We start from the raw sequence: 22,350 nt of genomic DNA, 5'->3' as shown, positions 1-22,350 counted from the left end.
TGGAACGTGCTTTTGAAAGGGCTAAGGCTTCTCTTAATGAATGAATGCACATTTATTTTGTTATTCATCTGAACATAATGTATTTATGAAATTTCGCTTAGTGATAGATTTATTTGTTATATGAAATTTCTCAATACAATACATTGATTTGTCTTATTTTAGCCGTTCACAGTTTATACTCTTGCGGGCCAGGAGTATCTAATGTTTTATCACCTTAGATTTCGGTGAGGTATTTTAGCAGTTTAGCCACATACAATATCGTTGGTGGTCTTCGACTTTTGTTTGGCCGTACACAGTTTATACTCTTGCGGGTCAGGAGTATCCAATGTTTTACCACCTTAGATTTCGGTGGGATATTTTAGCAGTTTAACCACATACAATACTGTTGGTGGTTTTTGACTTTTGTTTGGCCGTACACAGTTTATACTCTTGCGGGCCAGGAGTATCCAATGTTTTACCACCTTAGATTTTGGTGGGATATCTTAGCAGTTTAACCACATACAATATCGTTGGTGGTCTTCGACTTTTGTTTGGCCGTACACAGTTTATACTCTTACGGGCCAGGAGTATCCAATGTTTTACCACCTTAGATTTCGGTAGGATATTTTAGCAGTTTAACCACATACAATATCGTTGGTGGTTTTTGACTTTTGTTTGGCCGTACACAATTTATACTCTTGCGGGCTAAGAGTATCTAATGTTTTACCACCTTAGATTTTGGTGGGATATTTTAGCAGTTTAACCACATACAATACCGTTGGTGGTCTTCGACTTTTTTTTTTTTTTTTTTGCCCTAACTTTTGCCTAGACCGCCCTTTCGGGTTTTCAACCTAGTAAGCTTTCTTAAGGGTAATATCTCTTCAAGAACCTTGCATTGGTTGGGGGAATGATTCTGTCACCATCCATCGTTATCAACAAATACGCCCCATTAAAATAAACCTTCTTAATCACATAAGGTCCTTCCCATTTGGGCTCAAGCTTTCCTTTGGTTCTTCGTGAGACTACTATGGGTGTTCTAACCATTAGTACCAAGTTTCCCTTTTTAAAGGAACGAAGCCTCACTCTTTTATTGAATTCATTTGCCATCCTTTGTTGGTAGATCTCCAAGTTCTATTGAGCATACAACCTTCTTTCATCCAGGGTCTCCAGCTCAGTCAACCTCACTCTTGCACTTTCATCTTCTGTTAAGGACTCTTGTATTGTCACTCGCAATGATGGTATTTGAACCTCAAGTGGTAACACTGCTTCTTCTCCAAAAACCAACGAATAAGGGGTTGCTTGAGTAGAAGTTCTATGCGAAGTCCGATAAGCCCACAAAGCTTCTTGTAACTTTTCGTGCCAAGCTTTTTTGTTCTTATCCACCATCTTCTTGAGGATTTTGCACAATGTCTTGTTGAAAGCTTTTGCCAAACCATTGGTAGGTGCATAATATCTTAATGAATGGTTGTTTTTGATTTTGTACTTGGCAAATAACTTGTTCAAAGCATCACTCCTGAATGGTTGTCCATTATCCATGATGATAGTTTATGGAATCCATAACCTGCAAATGATATGGGTTCAGATGAACTCAGAGACAACTGTGCTTTTTATATCATTTAAAGCCACGGCCTCTGCCCATTTTGAGAAATAGTCAGTTGCAGCTAGGATGTATCAATATCCTGCTGAAGATGGAGGTACAAAAGGACCAATAATGTCCGTACCCCATGCTGCAAATGGCCAAGAACAAGTTGTTAAATGTAAAGGCTTTGGGGGTTGGTGGAGAAAGTTCCCATGGAATTGGCAGACTTGGCATCTTCGAGCATAATCTATGCAATTTGCAATCATAGTTGGCCAATAGTATCCCAACCGTTTTAGATGCATATGTAATTTAAGACCACTTTGGTGTGCCCCACATACACCTGCGTGTATTTCTGCCATTACCTCTTGAATACGCTCCTTGGCTATACACCGTATGTACATTCCATCCAAAGACCTTTTGTATAACCCATTTTTCCACAGGATGAATTTGATAGCCCTACATCTCATTTCAATTCTTTTTACTTTATCTTCAGGTAGCCTACCATGTTGAAGGTAAGCTATGAATGGTTCCCGCCAATCTTCCTCGCCTTCTCCCTTCGTAGTGACGACCAAGATTGGAACCAAGTCAAAAACTTCTTTTAAAGGTTGTAACACCCTTCTTTCACCTACCGTGGTAGTAATTGTTTTGGTATCTGGTAGGGTCAATGATGCAGCCAAACTTGTAAGTGAATCAGCTTGAGCATTTGTTCTTCTCTTCACATGGAAAATATGTGTTTTCCTGAATTGCGAAAGCAATTGATCAGCCCTTTCATGATACGGGATGAGACTTGTTTTTCTTAACAATGCATTCTTCACGGAGTTACCTTACCACCAGTTCTGAGTCTCCATAAATTGAGAGTTCTTCAATACGAATTTGTAATGCCAATTTTAATCCAGCAATTATAGCTTCATATTCTGCCTCATTATTGGAGCATCCTTTACTTAAGGCGAAAAAATGGGTGATTATAGCATTGTTTGGAGTCATAAACACAATTCCAATTCCAGCTTTATTGTTTTTAGGATTTTCTTGCTTCTTGCCATCTGGACTCCTTGAAGCTCCATCAAAATACATCTCCCATCCTTTCTGGATTTCTACTTGCATAATGTAGACACCCCATTTTTGACCGACCTTAAGACTCAGACGTCATCGATTGAGTGCTCGGTGATGATACATGTTGTGCTCGTTCTGAGGTTTCAGAATTTTGGTTGAGAGCTTTGCCTCAAGGCCTTGGAACTCTTTGTGCTTTGGCTCGGTTTGCGGACCAAGTCTTGTTTTCCCTTCCCGGAGGGAGGGAATGGTCATGTAGGCCATCTCTCTGTGGTCGTAGACTACTTTTCGTGGTTATAGGCCACTTTTCCCATTGGAGACTAGTTTTCGATTTTTGGAGCCTTTGGCCGCGCCGCCTTGTCTCGGGACCGCTTAATATTCTCCGCTTGGCGTGATTTTTGAACCACACCTTGTTGCCTCTACCTAGAGGAACACTGTGGTCCGGGAGACCACTTTTGTGGTCGTATACCACTTTTGGTGCTCAACAGCTAGGTTTCGAGGCTCCCGGCTGCGCGCTTTGCCTTCCGAACTCTCGTTTTGCATCCGTTTTGGTTTGTTTTTGGTACAAACCTTGTTTTCCTTGTTTGGGAGGTGGTACAAGGGTGGGAGACCACTTTTCTCCTCGCCAGCCGATGTTCTAGTTGGGAAACTAGTTTTCTTGGTCTTTGGGCTGCATTTATTGGTCTCCCACCCTACCATTGGCTTGCTTTCAGTGTGGAAGCCACCACATGTCGATCACTTTCTTTTCTGGTCGACCACTTTAGGTGGTTGGCCAACCACTAAAAGTGGTCGGCAGCTTTCCCCCTGTTTTGGCAGACTGAGTGGATGCCAGTTGTGCCAGTTGGAGGGCACAGACTGTATCCTCTATATACGTATGGAGGGATTGCATCTAAGTTTTAGCTTCTCCAAGAAGCTTGAACCTGTGTTTTTCTATAAGAGAGGCTCTCCCTCTCCTTTCCACAAGTTCTGAATTTTGTCTAAGGTATAAGTGTATATCTCCCTCTTTATCTCTATATTTGGTGCCTAAAGTGTGTGGTGTTCTTCACCTTTACACCACAACTCTTAACCATACACCCCACCATTGGACTAAGGTTCTTAGAGGACCTTTTTGGAGGTTGAAAAGCTAGTTTTTGGTTGAGAAACTTGCTGGTATTGCAGTGCTTCAAGGGTAATCCCTTTCTCCCCTTTTAAGCTTTGTCTTGATCATTCTCTTAGCCATATTTGCATGCTTATTTGGGCTTTGATTTCAACTGAAAAAAAGTCTTGTATTTAAAGTGTTTTTGATGTTTGTTTAAGGCCTCTTGGGTGTTGGGGGTGTTCTACCCCATTTGTGCTTTGTTTGGCCTTGTTTTGTGCCATGTCTTGAGGCCTTTGAATTAATCTTTGCTTGGCCTTCTAGCCACTGAAATCCAGTAGATTTTCAGTGGTAGGCATGTGGTTTTGAGGCCTAAAACCAGAGGGGGCTGACCCCCTCTCTTTTGGTTTTGTTTGCTTGCATTTTTGGCCTATCAAAGGAGCATACATTTTCATACTTTCAAGGCTTGGTTTAGGCACTTTTTGGTGCCTTTTAGGGCCTGCCTAGAACTCTATCTGTAACAACCCTCGTACTGTTTACTGATTTATGACCGATTGATTACCGTTAATCACCGATTACTGTTAAATGAAGCTGATAATGACTGATAACTAACTGATAATCGAACTGAATGAAATACTGAACCGACTGACTGAAATTGAAACTGAATTGAGTGAATACGTCTGTTTGAATTGCATTTTATCTGTTGACTGTTTGTTTGATCTGTTCATGTTTATATGTTTAAACTGCTATTTGAAGGCCTTATCGGCGGCCGAACCGGAAATGGGTTAGTGTATTATGATCGTCATATTTAATATGATTTTATGGTATAATTATCTGAAAATTGATTAGGTATGATTAAATTAGATTAAAATAAGCCAATTAAAGAGTTTGCCATATTTACCATTTTGCCACTATCTCATATACACACACTTGAGTCTTTGAACACTCCACATATGTGATCAAACCAAACATTTTCTTCTCCTCTTCTTGCCTCAACCGACCCAAGCTAGAGAGTGAGAGAGAGTTGAGTTGTTCTTGAGAGATTTGCTTGATCTTGCTTGGCATTGTTTGGGAATTGAAGTATAGATTGCATATTTGAGCTCCTAGTCTTCTAATTCAAGCTCTAGGTAAGGATCTTATCTTCTTATTGATGCTATTGAACTAGTTCTTGCACGGTTCATGCTTCATTGTAGAACTAAGTCATGATTTGGGTCATTAATGGTGAATTGAAGCTCATTTCTTGCATGCATGGTTGAATTAATGAGTTTTGAGTTGAATTCATGGTAAATGGTTACATGCATGTCCATGTTGTAAGAGTAGACCATGTTTTCATCTTGTTTTGAAAAGAATGAGCTCATTTGAACAAGCTTTGAAGCTTTGATTTGGTTTAAATCCTTGCATGTTTGCATGTTCTTCATATTCTTGAAAATGGGTTTGAATATGGTTCTAATTGACTCACCTTTGGGGCTTGAATTCATAAATTGAGCTTTGAAACTTGTTATACATTGAATTTAATGATGTTTTCCAGAATTTGGGCCCAAGAGGTCGAGTTTGGAGTGGTTGAATGCTTGGTTTGAGCTTGGGAGGCAAATCTGGAAATTCCAGATTTGGCTTCCTCGCTCGAGCGAAGGATTCCCCGCTCGAGCGAGAACCTTTGTCCAGGGCTCCGCTCGAGCGACCATCGAGCGACCATCGCGCGTAAAATTTCAACATCCAGTACTTTTACTGTTTTGCAGACCGCTCGAGCGAAGGTTTCCTCGCTCGAGCGAAGCCTTTGATTTTGGAATTACGCTCGAGCGTAGAAAGTCTCGCTCGAGCGAGGATCCTATTTTCAGCAAACTTTGCGAAATGTTTTCTAAGTGTATTTTTGCATCCTCATCCCATCCTAGGCATTCTTAGGCCTAGTTTAAGGCATCTTGATGAGGATATCATTGTAGAACACACCAAGGCAAATTAGGGATTAAGTTATGAGATTTCCCAACTGTGTAGCTTAGTGTGTGTTCAATCTGTTAACTGTGTAGGGTTGGCGACTAGGGAGACACGCTCTAGCATACTGTAGCCCAGAACTCTATGAGTAACAATTGTGTAAAGATATGTTCAACTGATTATCTTCTGAATACTGAACTGAACTGTTTACTGAACTGGTATTATTTACTGAATGAATGTATGTCCTTTATTTCTGAACTGTACTGTGGCATCCTTAGTATCTACGGTTTACTGTTACTGTTACTGTCACAGAGATCTCTGTCGGTTTCCTTGTGGAACCACTACTGTTTACTGACTGATGGCCATCATTACTGTCCGGTCTTTTAAGACCTACTGTTACTGTTATGCTAATGGATGTACCACATATGACTGTTTACTGTACTGAGCAACTGAATTACTGATTGAAATGAACTGTTTCCATTACTGTAAGGACATTCATTCTAAACCCCTTTACGCTTTATGTTATTCACTGGGCTTTAGCTCACTGCTCATATATATATGTAGGTGTACAGGCACCAGACCGCAGCTAGAGGCGTCAGGGTTACTCTAGTTTTGTCAAGCCAGCCTTTGTGCCTCACTGCGAGGTTCCGAGCCTACTGTTAAGGCTTAGGGGTGTTTTAGATTTCCCCCCCCTTTTTGTACTGTTTCACTGTTTTGTATAGACTGACTGTTTACTGTACTGTTATACAGGGATTAGGTCCCTGTACTGTGTGACTGTTAATTTTGTATACTGTGTTGTACAGACGGAATGTTTTCTGTACTGTTACTAGGGGTTGAGTCCCTAGTTAAATGGATGTGAATATTGTGTATACTGTTCTGTACTGTTTTTGTATAATGTATGAAAAGCCTTTTTGCATACAGACTGTCACAGCTCAATGGACACTATTTATTTACTGTATTGGCTTCCGCCAGGCCCTGTACTCTGTTTCACTGTATTACTGTTCAGCAGGCCTTCGGTAATCTCGGATTACTGGCCGGTTACGGTGCTAAACCCATAGGGCCGGGTTTGGGTCGTGACACTATCCATGGTTGGTTTGGTCACCCTTGGCATGCTTCTCATATGCGTAGTGGATTCCCATTTATGGCTCATCAAGGTAGCATGTCAATCTAGCATGTTTTAGCTCCATTTCAGTAGATTTTTGGTCATCATTTGGCATGTCATGGCTCTGTTTATGGTTGGTTTAATAGCCTCTTGCATGCTTCATATGCTTGTAGTGTAAATCTTGTTCATTAGCTTTGAATGCATAATGTTTTGGCTCTTTATTCTAGCACATTTTGGCTTTGTTCCAACATGGTTTTGTTCATATTTTGGGCTGCCTTAGCTCTATTTTGAAGCCTCTTGGTCGAATGATGCTTGCCATGCATGTATGTTGTGTAATAGCCTTGACTAGCTTTGAGTTTTGAGGTCTTTTGCATGCCTAACTTGAGATATTTGCATGTTTTGGCATCATTGGGGATGTTATTTCAGAGCATGTGGAGCTGCTATATTTCCATATTTTTCACTCTTTAAGTGCTCTTTAGAGTTGTGCTTTTATGCCCTATTTGTGAGCCATTGCATGAGCCCCATTTTTGTGCCTTTCAAAGCCATCATCCCAACTTATTTTGCTACTGTTTTGGCTTGCATAGGGTCTGTTTAGGGTTGGTTTGGTCATTTGAGCATCACCTTGCATGCCTCTAGTGTAATATGTTTCACTAGTTTTCGATATTTGAGCCCTTCAACATGCATTACATGAGTTGTTTGCATGATTCGAAGTCATTTTGTATGCCATTTCAGGGCCGGAACATATGCCCTTGCACTTCATGTTTCATCCTTTCAATGCATTTGGAAAGTTGTGTTTTGTGCCTTAAGCTTGGTCCATTGCATTGTGCATGCTCACATGTGTTTTGTGTGCCTTAATTCTATCATCTATGGCCACTGATTTGGATATGGCTGAGGCTTATTCATTTTGGTTTAAGTCCATTCCGCATTGAGTATGCCATGTAGTTCATAACATTGAAGTATGACATGTTGTTGCATATTGATCATTACGTTGTGCATGCTATTTTCATCGCATTGTGTATGTTAGTTTCCATGTACATTGTATATGCTAGTGTCATGAGCATTGTGTATGCCATATAGTTTACAACATTGCATATGCTAGTTGCATGTTTGCATGTCTAAGTTGTATTACATTAGGTTGCGTGCTTGAAGTTGCATTATGTGTGCCATGTTGTAGACGTCCCCGAATGCCCCGGGAGGGTGAGTCCCGTTCTGTTCATTTGGGGGCACTACAGCTCAGGACTCTAAAATTTGTCATGGTTCTAAGTCTGAACCAAAGAGTCCAAATTCGGCAAATCGTTTTGAGAAAATAGATTTTTTTGAAAGAAGTGCCAAACATGGACTGCTTTGCCAGATACAGAGTCGCCACCTAAATATTTTGTTTTGGGGGAAATTTAGGAAACCCTGACTCATTTGCCTAAGGCCACGTGTCCGTCATCACCAAAGTTGCCTCGGCTCGGGAACTTGGGTACGATTGGGGAAGGTCACTTCGTGAGCACCCCCGCTCGCCCGATCAAAGATCGGTCTCTACTAACCATGATATCTAGTTTTGAAAACTTTATGCGTTCTTATCCCGGTTTTTAGCCTAGATTTACTATGTGATGCGCACAGCATACAAGTATAGACTGGGTTGCCTGAATTGGAATGAAACATTTCATGTTTGTTTTTGAAAGACGGTTTGCTACTCGCAAGTAGGCTTGAAATGCAGATTTTGCCACCCTCGGGTGGGCTTAAGAAAAGATGGTTTTGCCACTATCTAGTGGGCTTAAACTCACAGTCAATGATTTGTTCCAATCTAAACAACCCAACCTTCACCCACAGGCATTCAGGCAGTTATATCACATAAGCATATAGCCTCATGGTAAGCATGCTATTCATGGCAGTCACTCACACGCATGCAAGGATGTTAAAGCATAAAACTTACCGAGTATTCCAAGCCAAAACAGAAGCTAATTAGAAATCCATGCATGATCCTAAATATGCTAAAATGCCTAATGCAACACATGCAAGAGTGCAACTATAGCAGGCTCGGCTATTCTAAACATGGCATATGAAATGCTACAGCTAACATGTATTCAACTTGAAATTGAAAATACAATGCAGTTAGTATGATGCGCCGAGCCCGGTGCATGCAAAACAGATGAATGGATGCAAACATGCTATCATACTGTATGCTAATGAAAACATGCCCTAATCTAACCATCATAAGCGGGTAAATAAAAGGGAGAAAGACGTGGGGTTGGAAGACATACATCACACACACGCACACTTATTACAACATTGCCCTCGCGCAGAGGGTCCGAATAAATAGTACAGTCCAAATAATACAGTCCAAATAATATACAAATCCCTAATTAATTTACAAATTAACTAAGAAAAATAATAAACTAGCATGCAAGGCAGGGACTACCTTGACTCTTTTTCCGATGATGGATGATGCATGCCGGGGCTGCCTTGCGCGGAAATCCATGGCGATGTCCCGATTAGCCTCTGTTTTACAATTTATTCTTGGAAAGCGCGCCAAGTCCCGGAAGACTGCTGATTCTTGATTTGCTGCAACAGAGAGCAGAAAAGGAGCATAGCAATGTATTTTCACAAATGTATGCATGCCTCGATCCTCGTGCCACCAACCACGCATCTCAATGCATGATGGCCGAGGAGTCGAAATGTGCAACTCAATATAGGATGAATGCACATGAAAACTCAACTAAATCCTAACTCCATCATGGATAATTCGGAGTGTCGGTGACTGGGAATTGAGACACGTTCCGTCACTCGGAGTACGAAACGTACCTCGTTTCCCGTGCTCGGGCTAACTCCTATCCCAAACACAATGCAATATGCATGATATGCATGAATGCAACTAATATACAACCTAGCATGCACAATGCTATGAAATGGCATACACGATGCACGAGATAACATGGCATACACAATGCGCAATGGACTTACACCAACACAAGTGGACCTCAGCCACACTCACATAGGAGGCCATCAGATGAAAATGAGATAACTCGGAATGCGTGCACATATGCACGCAAACCGAGGACCGACCCTAAGCCACAAAATGCCACTCTAACAAGACATGGCAAGGCATGGAATATGGCATGAAAACATGAAAATTTCAGCACTAAAATATGACCCAAAACAGCCCCGAATCATGAACACAAGGCACCCGATGCATGAAAATGGTCCCGAAATGCAAGATTAAGCACATGAAATGACTTGTAGCTACATCAAGCATGCATTATTTGCTTATGACATGTGAAGACAGATTCAAGGCAGTCCTAAAATAAGCATGTTTTCAGTTCTAAGTGAGGCCAAACAGCAAACAAAAATAGGGCAAAACTAGCATGCAAAAATGGCCCTAAATGTGAGATAAAGAAGCAAGTCACAGCTGAAGACCTCAAAAGATGAGGGCCCTTCAACAATGTTGAAGAGGGGCCCAAAATATGATATTTTACAGTTTATGGAAAACCACAAAAACCAGCACAGGTATGGCTAAGATCTCATGTAAGAAATGGGTCAAAAGAGGGCCAAAGAAGCAAGTGGAGGTTTCTGGCCTCAAACACAAAGGGGCCCTTCAACAATGTTGAAGAGGGGCAAAAAATAATGCACTTTACAGTTGATGGCCGGACCCAAAACAGTATGCAAGAATGCTCAAAATGCTATGCAAAATAAGGCCAAAAGGAGAGATATAACACAAAGTATACAAAGGGTGCCTCAAACAGTGAAAGACCCTTAATGAAACATGAATATGGGGTCAAAATAAGTCTATTTGTAGTTCGGACCACAGCCCAAAAACAGAAGCAAAAGAGGCTAACAAATCATGCAAAAATATGGCCAAAATAGAGATATAATGGCAAGTAGCAAATGGAAGCCTCAAACAGCAATGAGCCCTTCAACAATGTTGAATAAGGGCTTATTGTAAGCAACTTTTCAGTTCATGAAAGAGCTCAAAACAGTCTACACGTAGGCCAAAAATACTACACAAAGAATAGGCATACAAGAGGGATAATGAAGCAAGTGCAACAAGGAGGCCCAAACAGTGAGAGGCCCTTAAACAAAAGTGAAAAGGAGCTCAAAATAAGCCTAACTCCAGTTAGGGTCGGAGCCCAAAACAGCAAGCACAAGGAGCTAGAATAGCATGCAAAATATGGACCAAAAAGGGGGAAATGGAGCTTACCCTTGTAGACCAATCTTTTGGCAACTCTTGGACCAAAATGCAGCAGTCTTAGGCTCTGGAGAACACCCTCAAACTGCTGGAATGGAGGATGGAAGGGTGGGACTATGGGTTGATGAAGAAAGGGGTATAGGACTTGAGAGTTTTTGAGCTTTGAATAGAGAGGGAGAGAGATATAATGCAAAGGGCTTGAGGGGGATTTTTTTGTAACCCTAAAATCAGAGCTGGAGCCCCTGTTATATAGGCCAAAGAGGGGGAAAATGGGGGAAAAATGGAGGGAAAATGAGTCAAGTTTCCCTTAAAAAATGCACCCCCCAGATACACAATTTGGGGGGGAAAGAGATGCATATTTGAGATGTACCTGTAGCAAGGAACATGGCCGGCCAGTTTTCTTGGGCTTAGGTGGCCGGCCGGCCACCCCCTATGGCCGGCCGGCCAAGGGTCAAAAGGGTCAATCAACATTAGTGGCCGACCATCTCGGATTGGTGGCCTCCCATGTGTGCACAACACAACCATATGGTCAAAAACTGGAGAAAGTAAACCAGGAGAGAGAAAAGCCCACTTTTTGGAGGGGTTCAAAAGGGTCAAACATAATTAGTAGCCGACCATATGATATTGGTGGCCTCCCAGGTGTGTACAACACAAATATGTGGTTTAGAGCTGGAAAAAGTGGCCTTAAGGTGGTCAACATTGGCTTTCAAGTGAGAAAAACGGGCGACGGAGGGCGATGAGGAAATATAACTGGTTGCCGGAACAATTATTGGCCTCCCACCCTTCTACGACCTTCCTAATAATGAAACAGAGGTCCCTGCCAAAAATGAACCAAAACCGATGCAAAATGAAGGTTCGGGGGCCGAAACGCGCAGTTTGGGGCCCCGAAAACTGACTGTTGGGCACCGGGAGTGGTGTTCGACCAGGAAGTTGGTCTCTCGGACCGCAGTGTCCCTCAAAAGGGAGCAAATAAGATGTATGCCAAAAACCGGGACAAACGGAGGTGGTTAGGCGGTCCCGAACCGAGGCACACGGCCAACGACTCCGAAAAACCGGAAACCGGACTCTAAACGAGCAAAATGGCCTACGACCACGAAACGTAGCCTACGGCCACTGAGAGATGATCTACGAGACCTCTTCCTCCCTTCGGGAAGAGAAAACAAAGAAAACAGAGCCTGGTTCGCAAACCGAGGCAAAGCATGAAAGAGTCCAGAAGTCCGGAGGCAAGGCCCGCAGCCGAGAGTCCGAAACCTCTGAACGAGCACGATATGCAACATCACCAAGCACTCAATCAGTGGCGTCTGAGTCTTAAGGTCGGTCAAAAATGGGGTGTCTACACATGTTTGTTGCATTGTGTTTGGGATAGGAGTTAGTCTGAACATGGGAAACGAGGGGCGTTTCATACTCAAAGTGATGAAACGTGCCTCAATTCCCGGTCGCCGACACTCTTGACTAAACATGATGGAGTTTTAGGCCTTACGTGTTTATATGTGCATTCATTTCATATTGAGTTACGCAATTCGGTTCTTCGGCCACCATGCATTGAGATGCGTGATTGATGGCCCGAGGATCGAGACCTACACTCCCTTGAGCTTATGTAATGATGGGGAGGGTGGTCGCGCATACATGTGTTGCAAATACTTTGCCATGCCCCTTTCTTGCCCTCTGTTGTAGAAAACCAAAAACCAGCAGCAAAAACTGGTCGGCCAACCAGATAAAGTGGCTGGCCGACCACTTTTTCTAGTTTTTACCACAAAAAGTGGTCGGTAGGTGGTCTCCAAGGCCAATAGCTGGTCGGCAGCCCTCTCACAGATTCCTAGGGTGGAGTTTCATCTCTCTGGAGCTTGGTGCAAGTTTTTGAGATCAGTTGCAAACAGAGGCAAATCGGGGAGTCGCAAGGGATTTCCGAACAAGGTGACTCGAGCATGCATGCATCCTTTGTCATTCAAAGTAGAGCTGAGGCAACCTACATCATTTAGTTTACATGCTTGTTTAAATCGCTTACTTAGTTAATTTGTTGATTAATTAGAGTTGTGTAATAATTAGCTGTACCTTGTTATTCATTTTTGTTGTGTAATAACTAGTTTAATTAGATTAGCTTAGATTAGCTAGTTGGTTATGTATTATTCATTCGGACGCTCCTCCGAGAGGGCAATGTTGCAAATAAGTGTGCGTGTGTGTGATGCATGTCTTCCAACCCTCATTTCTTTCTCCTTTTTATTTACCAGCTTACGATAGTTAGTTTTAGAGCATGTTTCAATTAGCATCCTTATTCTTGTATGTTTGCATCCATTCATCTGTCTTGCATGCACCGGGCTCGGCGCATTATACTAATTGCATTATATTTCAATTCCTGTTTGAATACATATATCAAATTGCATTTCACATGACATTTTAGAATAGTCGAGCCTATCTTAGTTGCATTTTGTATGTGTTGCATTAGGCATTCTTGACATAGTTAGGATCATGCATTGATTTCTAACATAGCTTTCATTTTGGCTCGGAGTACTCGGTAAGTGTTTATGCTTTAGCATCCTTGCATGTGTGTGAGTGACTGTCATGATAGCATATTTACCATAAGGCTAACTGCTTATGTGATATAATTGCCTGAATGCTTGTGGGTGAAGGTTAGATTGCTTGTATTGGAATAATTCATCGAAATCTGTGTTTTAGCCTACTTGCGGGTAGCAAAGTTCAAACCATTTTTCAAACACACGGATATGCAATGCTTTGTTCCAAATTAGGCAGTCTAGTCTATACTTGTTATGCTGTGCGCATCACATAGTAATTCTAGGTTAATAACCGGAATAAGAGCACATGTGTTTTCAAAAACAAGATATCATGTTAGTAAAGGCCGATCTTTGATCGAGCGAGCGGGGGTGCTCATTGCATGACCTTCCCCTCTCGTACCCAAGTTCCCGAGCCGAGGTAACTTTGGTGATGACGGACATGTGGCCTTAGGCACGAGTCAGGGTTTCCTAAATTTCTCCAAAATAAAATATTTAAGTGGCGACTCTGTATCTAGCAAAGCAGTCCATGTTTGGTACTTCTTTCTAAAAATTAATTTTCCAAAACGATTTGCTGGATTTGGACTCTTTGGTGATTTATCAATCTCGCATTGCACTTTGCAAGATCAGATTGAGAATTGCGACATTGAGTCCGAACTGTGGTGAGCCTATTGAACAGAACGGGATTTTCCCGGGACGTTCGGGTGCGTCTACACATAACTTCTTCATTTGGTAAATCAGTTACTAGTGGTGAGTCATTAGGTATAGGATGTGCTGCCAAAAAATCTGGTAGAGCCTGCCCCTTTACAGCTCTTTGGGGAACATATTCAACTGTGAATTGTTGGAGAATTACAGCCCACTTTGCAATTTTCCCTGAAAGTATGGGCCGTGAAAGTATATATTTCAAGGGGTCTGCTCTTGATATCAACTTGACTTCGTGTTTCAAGGCATAGTGCTTTAGTTTTTGCAAGGCGAACACCAAGGCAAGATATGTCTTTTCGATAGGAGAGTAATTGACTTCTGCCCCAACCAAAGTACGACTCAAGTAATACAAGGCATTTTCTTTCCCATGCTCATTGTATTGTGCCAACAGTGCCCCTAACGAACCATCCAAGGCTGTTATGTACAACAAGAGTGGTTTCCCTTTTATTGGGCTTATGAGTACTGGAGGCTTCAAAAGATACTCCTTAATACAATTAAAAGCATTTTGGCATTGTTGATCCCATTCAAATGGAACACCCTTTTTCATCAATCTTGAGAATGGCAAACATCGACCAGCCAAGTTAGAAATAAATCTTCTGATATAGGCTAATCTCTCTTGTAGCCCCTTCAATTCCCTTAAATTTCGTGAAGGAGGCATTTCCGCAATGGCTTTAATCTTGGTTGGGTCAATTTCAATCCCTTTGTTTCGAACCACAAGCCCTATAAATTTTCCTGAGGAAACTCCAAATGCACATTTTAGTGGATTCATCTTGAGTTTATACCTCCTCAAACGTTCGAAGATTCTTCTCAAATCTTCCACATGGTTTTCTTTTTCCTTTGTCTTGACGACAAGATCATCAACATAGCATTCGATGGTGTCATGGAGCATATCACCAAAAATTACAGTCATCACCCTTTGATACGTGGCCCCAACATTTTTCAGGCCAAAAGGCATTACCTTATAGCAAAAGTCTCCTCTCGGAGTCCTGAATGCAGTCATTTCCTCATCTTCTGGTGCCATTCGAATTTGATTATATCCTGAGTATCCATCCATAAAGGACAAGGTTACATACCTAGTAGTTGCATCTACAAGAAGTTCAGTGATAGGTAAAGGAAAGTCATCTTTAGGACAAGCCTCATTGAGATCACAGAAATCAATGCAAACCCTGATTTGACCATTCTTTTTCTTGATCGGCACTATGTTTGCTAGCCAGGTTGGATATTTGACTTCCTTGATGAATCTTGCATTGATAAACTTGTCGACTTCAGCTTCAATCTGGGGTGTAAGCTCTGGTCGAGTTCGCCTCTGAGACTGTTTAACTGGGCATTTCTCAGGGTGAATTGCAAGCTTATGGACTGCAATCTCTGGATTAAGACCAGGCATCTCACTGTAGTTCCATGCGAATATGTCGCAATACTCCCTTAAGAAGGAAATATATTGCTGAGCTTCTTCTTCCTTTAAATTTGTACTAATGAAGGTTGGTTTGTTTTCTCCTTCATCACCCAAATTTACCTCCCGAAGGTCATCCACAGTGGCTTGGCCTCCTGCTTCAAATTTTGTTGGTGCAGGTTGAGCTGCATCTTGGTCAACATCTTCCAACACATCTTGAGTGATAGTCATGTTTACTGGAAATTTTTCCTCATCACCCCGATAGCCTAACCCTTCTGTCCTAGTGGTGATAATGCCGCCTTGCTGGATAGCCTGCCTCTGCGAAGGTGTTAATGCAAAGTCAAAGGGTGTCATTGTTTTTGGTATTTTTTCAAGATCTAAACCAACTTTTAGCAACATCTGTGTAATTTCTACACTGAAGGTAGGCTTCTCAAAACTTGAGATGTTTTCTTTTGGCACTTGTTCAATTTTCACTTTCTGTTCAACATCTCCAAGTGAGTGGAATATTATGGGTTTCAACCCTTTTCCTTTAGGAGGGACGACAATCTTATTATATTTCTCCACATAGGTGCATTCTGTCCTCCTTAATGGCAACGTGAACTCACCCTTGAGATCCAAAATTAGATTTATTAGGGCTAGAGCCTTTGCCCCCGGTTTCCTTTCGGACTTTGGCACATATCGGAAAGTTCTTTTTGTTGAAATTAGAGTAGACTCTAGAGTATCTTTGTCATTCGGAGTATCTTCAGACTTCTTCACATCTTTTCCCTTTCTTTGTGAAGTCTTTGTATAGAAGCGAGCATCAGCATAGTAGGCCTCTACTTCTCCAAATGGATCATTGTCAGCCACAATTGTCCCTTCTTTTTTGGGTGAAGGCAATGGGTACTTAATACATTGGTGATAAGTTGACGGCACTGCATGATGATTATGTATCCATGGTCTCCCAAGCAAAGCATTGTAAGAGGTGTCTACATCAATGACCAAGAACTCAGTGCTTTCTTCAATATCCCCAAACTTGGTTCGCAATTCAATCTTCTCCATTAGGCGTTGTTCATTCTGATTAAATCCTTGAATGACCAAACGACTTGGGCGAAGTTGTGAAATTCGAACCCCCAATAAGTTTAAGGCCCTTCGAGGCAGGAGGTTTACTGCAGATCCTCCATCAACCAGAATTCGAGAAATTTTCACATCATAGATAAGCCCAGTGATAAACAAAGGCCGATTATGGTCTGTCATATCAGCACACATGTCTTTGTCACCAAAGGTTACCATAGCCATGCATATAGTTGCCTTCTCTTGATTTCTACCCTCGATTTCTTTGTGGAAATCCTCTGGCTTGGACAAGGTATGCATTAAAGACTTTTGAAGCTCTGGAGACATTTTCAGTGCATCATATACGCTCAACAATGCTGGAATTTTCTTTAGATGAGCTAGTACATCATATTTCACTTGCTCTTCCTCCAGCAAAACCTGTGGAACTTCTGACGTTTGAGAGTCCTGAGGATTTTGTAATTTCCTCCAGTAGGTCAAGTAAGTCTGGCATACTTCAGCAACCGCCTTTTCGTTGACCTCAACTTTTTTTATTCCCTCACTTATTTGGACCATGTTAACTGGTCCAGTTGCAGGGTGATCATCGTCATCAATCAATTCTCCATTTTCCTGGAGCTGCATTCTTCTTCCATTTCTTAGGTACCGGGGAGTCATGTCTATAAAAGCATTGAGATTCTTTAAAACCATTCTTCATGGCCTCCCAACTAGGCACCGCGACTCCATCGAAGGAACAATACCAGTCAAAGGCGATCTCCTCCAAAGAAAGAGGGAATTGTTTTAGGCAAAGTTCTTGATTTTGAGCTATTTCCCCACACTATTTCAAAAAACGCTCCATACCCTTCATATAGGACAAAATTTGGAAGTTCGTGTCCTTCAGGAAATGGTGTTTGCTCTACCCATAAAGGAAACAAATCTCTTGGGCGATAAGTGCCCATCTCTCGAAGATCAAGGGCAGTTTTAATCTTCTCCTCAATTGTGCCTTCTATGAAATCATATGTTTGAGAAGATATACCTTCGTCATTCAAATGTTCTGACATCCCAATTTCTATTGGCCATGGTTTATAAAATGTCCTATAGAATCGATCAGCCATAGTGGCCCAATCTGGGATTGAATTAGTTGGCAGGCTGAAGTACCAATTTGCTGCCCATCATTCTAAAGAAAGAACGAACTGCCGTAGAAGTAACGCCTGGCTTTTTACTGTGTTTCCACATTGTGCAAGGAAACGAACCAAATGGCGCCTTGGACAACTTGTCCCATTATATAAAGAAAAACTTGGTACTACATATCCTCGTGGGAACTAAGCCCATTCAACCCAATTAGGGAAAGGGTGTCCAGAAATTTGATTTCTTTCAATAATCAAATTTTGATGGGCTTCAAAACCCTCATCTTTCAAAGAGAATATTACTTTTGCCTGATGTTTCGCTTCCTTTCTAGCTTCAATTTTTGCTTTCTCATCATCACCTGGATTGCGAATGATATGTATTTCTCGCTCTTCAAAATTTACATCCACAGTGATGACATTACAAAGAAAGTCAAAGTGGTCACTTGATACACTTTCTTCTTCGTATGTCCTAGCTAGGGATGTATATGGTGAACCATCAGGAGAAAAGTCAAGTTCCCAATCTTCATTAGGATCCTCAACTTGAGATGACTTTGCTTGTTTACTTGAATGCTTCCATACTTCATCATCCGACATACACCTGCCATTATTTTCATCATCCTTGAAGTGTAGTCATTTTTTCGCCTTTTTCATAAGCTCAGAGTCGGACCTACACCTGGTGTCTCCTTGTTCTGCTCCCCTTATATATTCTGGAGTGCTTTGATAATACATTGGTGGTACTGGTGAATATTTTGGAGAAAAGGCTTCTGTTGTGTACTCTGGAGCAGCTGGTGTATACTCTGGTGAGGCTGGTGTGTATTCTGGAGAAGTTGGTGTATACTTTGGTGAGTCAGGTATGCAGATAGGAGATGTAATGCAATCTCCTTCCCTAACTTTGAAACCAACTTCACCTTCATCTTCCTCGTCATCACTCAAAACAATGATGGTTAAGTAAGGGGCCAAAGTAAACTTTTCCTACCTCCTTTTATCAAAGTATGTCTGCAACTCCACAGATTGAAATTTTGAAGGTATAAATTCTTCCAATGTGACTGAGACAATGGGACATTGCTCTAACTGCTCATCAGGGACCAATTTCTCTCCTTGTTCCTTCTTTGGGTTCTTCTTTCTTTTCTCTTACTTACTTTGGCTTTTTTCTGTTTCCTAGAAACTTTTGGTTTTTGCTTTTTGGAAACTTTTGGCCCTTGTGTTGTCGAATCAACCACACTTCTAGCTTTCACTGTGGCATTTTATTTTTTCTTCATGCTTTTTGACTGATAAACAACCCATTCACCTTCATTATCATTGTCGATAGTGATTGGGTTAGCAGCTGCTTTCTCTTGAGGAGGGAGCTCGATAATCTTAGAGTCCAAAAGTTCTTGAATTTTATCTTTCAAAACAAAGCACTCTTTTATCGGATGGCTAATCAAACGATGGTAGGGGCAATACTTTGGATCGTTGGTCTTTCTTACCTCATGTGGTCTTTTCACCTCAAGGAGAGCAATCAACTTTTGCTCGAACAGATCTTCAAATAGGTCTTCGACCAGATCATCCATGAAAGAATATTTCTTCTTTAACCTTTCTTTCATAGTCACCTTTTTAAATTCCTTGGGCTTTTTAGCCCCTACTACAACGGGACTCTTCTTTCTGGTTGCGATTGTAGCTGCAGTCGAGGACTCAACCCTTTCAACGGCCTTAGGCCTGCTTCATTTAGCTAGATGCAGCTTCATATCATGAGCTTTAGTGCATAGATCATTGAATCCTTCAAAAGTTTGAGCCATAAGAGCTGTAGAGAGCTTATGTCGGAAGTTGTTAAGGCATATCCGAATTAACTCTAATTACGTAAACTTTTGAGGACAAGCAAATGTCAAAGCTCGCCATCTTGCAATGAAATCTGTAACAGACTCATTGTCACGTTGCTTGGTCTCAATCAGTTTTGGTACTCCAACTCGTCTTTGTGTGTTGCAGAACTGCTTAAGGAACTCCTTTACATTGGAATCCCAATTTAGGATTGATCCCTCAGGAAGATTAGCATACCAAGTAAATGCAGAACTTTCAAGTGATTGGACAAATAGTTGCAGGCACAGGGCCTCATTCTGGGCTATTGGCCCGCATCTTGAATGGAAATGAGCCACATGTTGTCTTGGATCTCCTGTTCCATCAAACATTTTGAAATTTGGTTGGGAAAAACTAGAAGGGAATGGAATAGTATCTACCCATGCTGGGTAAGGTTTTGTAATTATTCAAAAGTTCTCATAATCTTTTTCTTTGACTTTCTTTACTTGTCTCCTCACCATATCATCAATCATGGCCATGAGCATTGGATTCATACCACCACTGGTTAGATCAGAGTAACAAGGACCATTGCCCCCTGGGGCTAGTGTACTTTGTATGCCTACGGATGTCCCCACAACAGGTTGTGTCATTTGTTTGGGTGCACCTCCTGGTCCTATTATTTGGGCCTGCAATTGTTGCATTTGCTCCAACATAGCAGCCATTTCCCGTTCTTTTCTCTCAAGTTGTTCTTGTAGGGCCACCACTTTTTCTTTGAGACCTTGGTCTTGTTGGACCTACGAATTTTCACCTTCTTTCTCAACCTCAGTCATCATAATTGCGACTTTGTTGACATCTTTCAATTCATTGTTCCAATATTCGTTGAAACAAACGAGATAGAATCATGTTGTTCGTACAAAGGATTTTCAACCCTCACAACATTACTCATATTTGAAGCATCTGGCTGCGATGCATTGTTTTGAGCCTTACGGGTTATGGACCTTGTTACAGGCCCTTTTCTTATTCCCTCCATAGATAGTTCAATCAAAATAGAAACATTTCCCAAGGGTTGCTTACCCTTCTCCACGTTTGACTTTCCAACAAAGACAGGACTTTCAATTTGTTTTTGGCGTTCATCTTTCGAGAGAGCCCTTTCAATAGCTCCTATAACATTTGTTGCCACTATTCTTAGTTCAAGTTTCTTTAAGGCCTTATTTCTTCTTCGCCTTTGTCTTTTTGAAACTGGACCGGATGACATATCAAGTAGAGCCCCTAGGGGCATAGAAGGAACTGTTTGCGTTTTTGCAAATTCCTTATGAATTTTCAAAACGGCCCCTACATTTTTAGAGCGGACCAATTGATGTTGATTCAAATCCCGTTGGGCCAATAGGTGTTCCTTATTCGAACCTTGTCGGGCCAACGGGTGTTCCTTATGCTGTCGGGCCAACGGGTGTTCCTTATTCGAACCCTGTCGAGCCAACGGGTGTTCCTTATTCGAATCTTGTCGAACCAACGAGTGTTCCTTGGGCTCTTGAGAGTTGACTGAGATTTGGTTTGACTGATTTTGTGCTCTAAACAGAACTATCGGTTTGTAGGCCGCAACTATTTTTTCAACAACAAGGGCCTTTTTTCCATCAACAGGAGTTTGGGTCATTATCTTCCTCCCAATGGCCCTAATGATGGCCATGTTTTCAGCAGAGGCTTTCTTCTGGAAAAATTCCACCATTTTAATGGAGTCTTCTACCCTTTTCAGTAGTTGGGCCACAACATTTTTTGTTGCCCCCGTTGAAGCTGCAACAAAAGTCGTAGTTGCAAACTGATTAGCCTCTTTTGCCTGAATTAGAAAGCTCTTCGTTCGGGCTGTGGCCTTCACAGTTGCGTACTGCTTCGACGCTTTCACATAATCTTCAGTAATCTTTCTCAAACCTTCAGCTTTCTGGAGAAATGTGACTTTCTTCGTCACACCAGTTACCTTCGGGACAGCCAAGAGCTTTCGCTCCGGAGCCCCTTGGGTGATAGGGGAAAGAAGTGTATCTTTCCAGGATTTCGCTGGTTCTACCTTTGGGACAGCCAAGGGCATTCGCTCCGGAGCCCTTTGGGTGATGGGTGCCATCTCCACCCTTGGTGATTTCAGAACCACTGGAGTGTAGGTTTGTCTCTCAATTTCTCTCTCTCTCTCTCTGATCTTTTCACTTCTGATTTTCTTCCTTCCCCGTCTTGTGTGATGGTCCTCATATTTATAGAGAGCCATCAGGTGATAGGAATGCTTCATCTTCAATTTGAATTTCAAATTGAATGATAGCTCTATTTGAATTTTGAATAATAGCGCTATCTGATTAATCGTATATCTGATTAACCGGATTGATCTTTGGGGTTTCATCCCGTGTGGTGTCCTTGCTGTAGGCTCTACAGGTGTCAACTTTCGTAGGCTCCACGTGTCATTTGAGCATATTGAATAACGCCGTTAAGATACGACGTTGTTTTATTTATACACTTCAACGGATCAAGTTAATCATTTTGGGAAGTGATTGGCTACAACAATCTTATCGTAGGCTCTATGTGTTTCATTGACTGTATTTGAAATTTAAACATAAATTTGGTTAAAATTTATGTGCCAACAAAGAGAAATAGAGAAAAAGTTCACACAAGTTGCAGAGGTGAACTAGAGGCTCTGTATTGGGTTTCTTTATGCTTCTTCCTCAAGTTCTGCCCAATTCCTCAACAAATTATCAAGTTCCACAAGCATGGAATTCGAAGTATCATGTATTCAGCCGCAGTAAATGTTTGATACAATTAGTTTCTTGAAATTTCTTATGTGATCAGTTTTGTTTGCAATTTTAGATTTTCATCTATTCTAAACCCTCTTCAGTGATGTTCTCAAAAAATAAGCTATTGATTTCCCATATTGTGTTGCTTGATTTTTCATTATATTTTTTTTAGTTGTTTTGATAATGT

The 22,350-nt window shown here is 41.5% G+C and overlaps 2 protein-coding genes across 2 annotated transcripts; both read right to left on the bottom strand.

Moving 5' to 3' along the window:
• Nucleotides 1-1,110: 1,110 nt before the first annotated feature.
• Nucleotides 1,111-1,515, bottom strand: LOC145802341 (uncharacterized). The gene has a single exon (XM_082895038.1). It carries the CDS (start codon nt 1,513-1,515, stop codon nt 1,111-1,113), a length of 405 nt encoding a protein of 134 aa, XP_082751164.1.
• Nucleotides 1,516-1,650: 135 nt separating this feature from the next.
• LOC114276559 (uncharacterized) lies at nt 1,651-17,179 on the bottom strand. Its single transcript, XM_082895037.1, has 3 exons — nt 14,132-17,179; nt 2,382-2,641; nt 1,651-2,296 (listed from the first exon to the last, which is right to left on the bottom strand). The coding sequence occupies exons 1-3, from the start codon at nt 17,177-17,179 to the stop codon at nt 1,651-1,653; spliced, it is 3,954 nt and encodes a 1,317-aa protein (XP_082751163.1).
• Between the last annotated feature and the right edge of the window lie 5,171 nt (nt 17,180-22,350).

The sequence above is a fragment of the Camellia sinensis genome, chromosome 11, assembly GCF_055761805.1.
Source record: "Camellia sinensis isolate YWXY chromosome 11, ASM5576180v1, whole genome shotgun sequence".
NCBI classification, from domain to species: Eukaryota; Viridiplantae; Streptophyta; class Magnoliopsida; order Ericales; family Theaceae; genus Camellia; species Camellia sinensis.
Note: the sequence above shows the minus strand (reverse complement) of the source record. Positions and strands in the feature narration are given on the sequence as shown.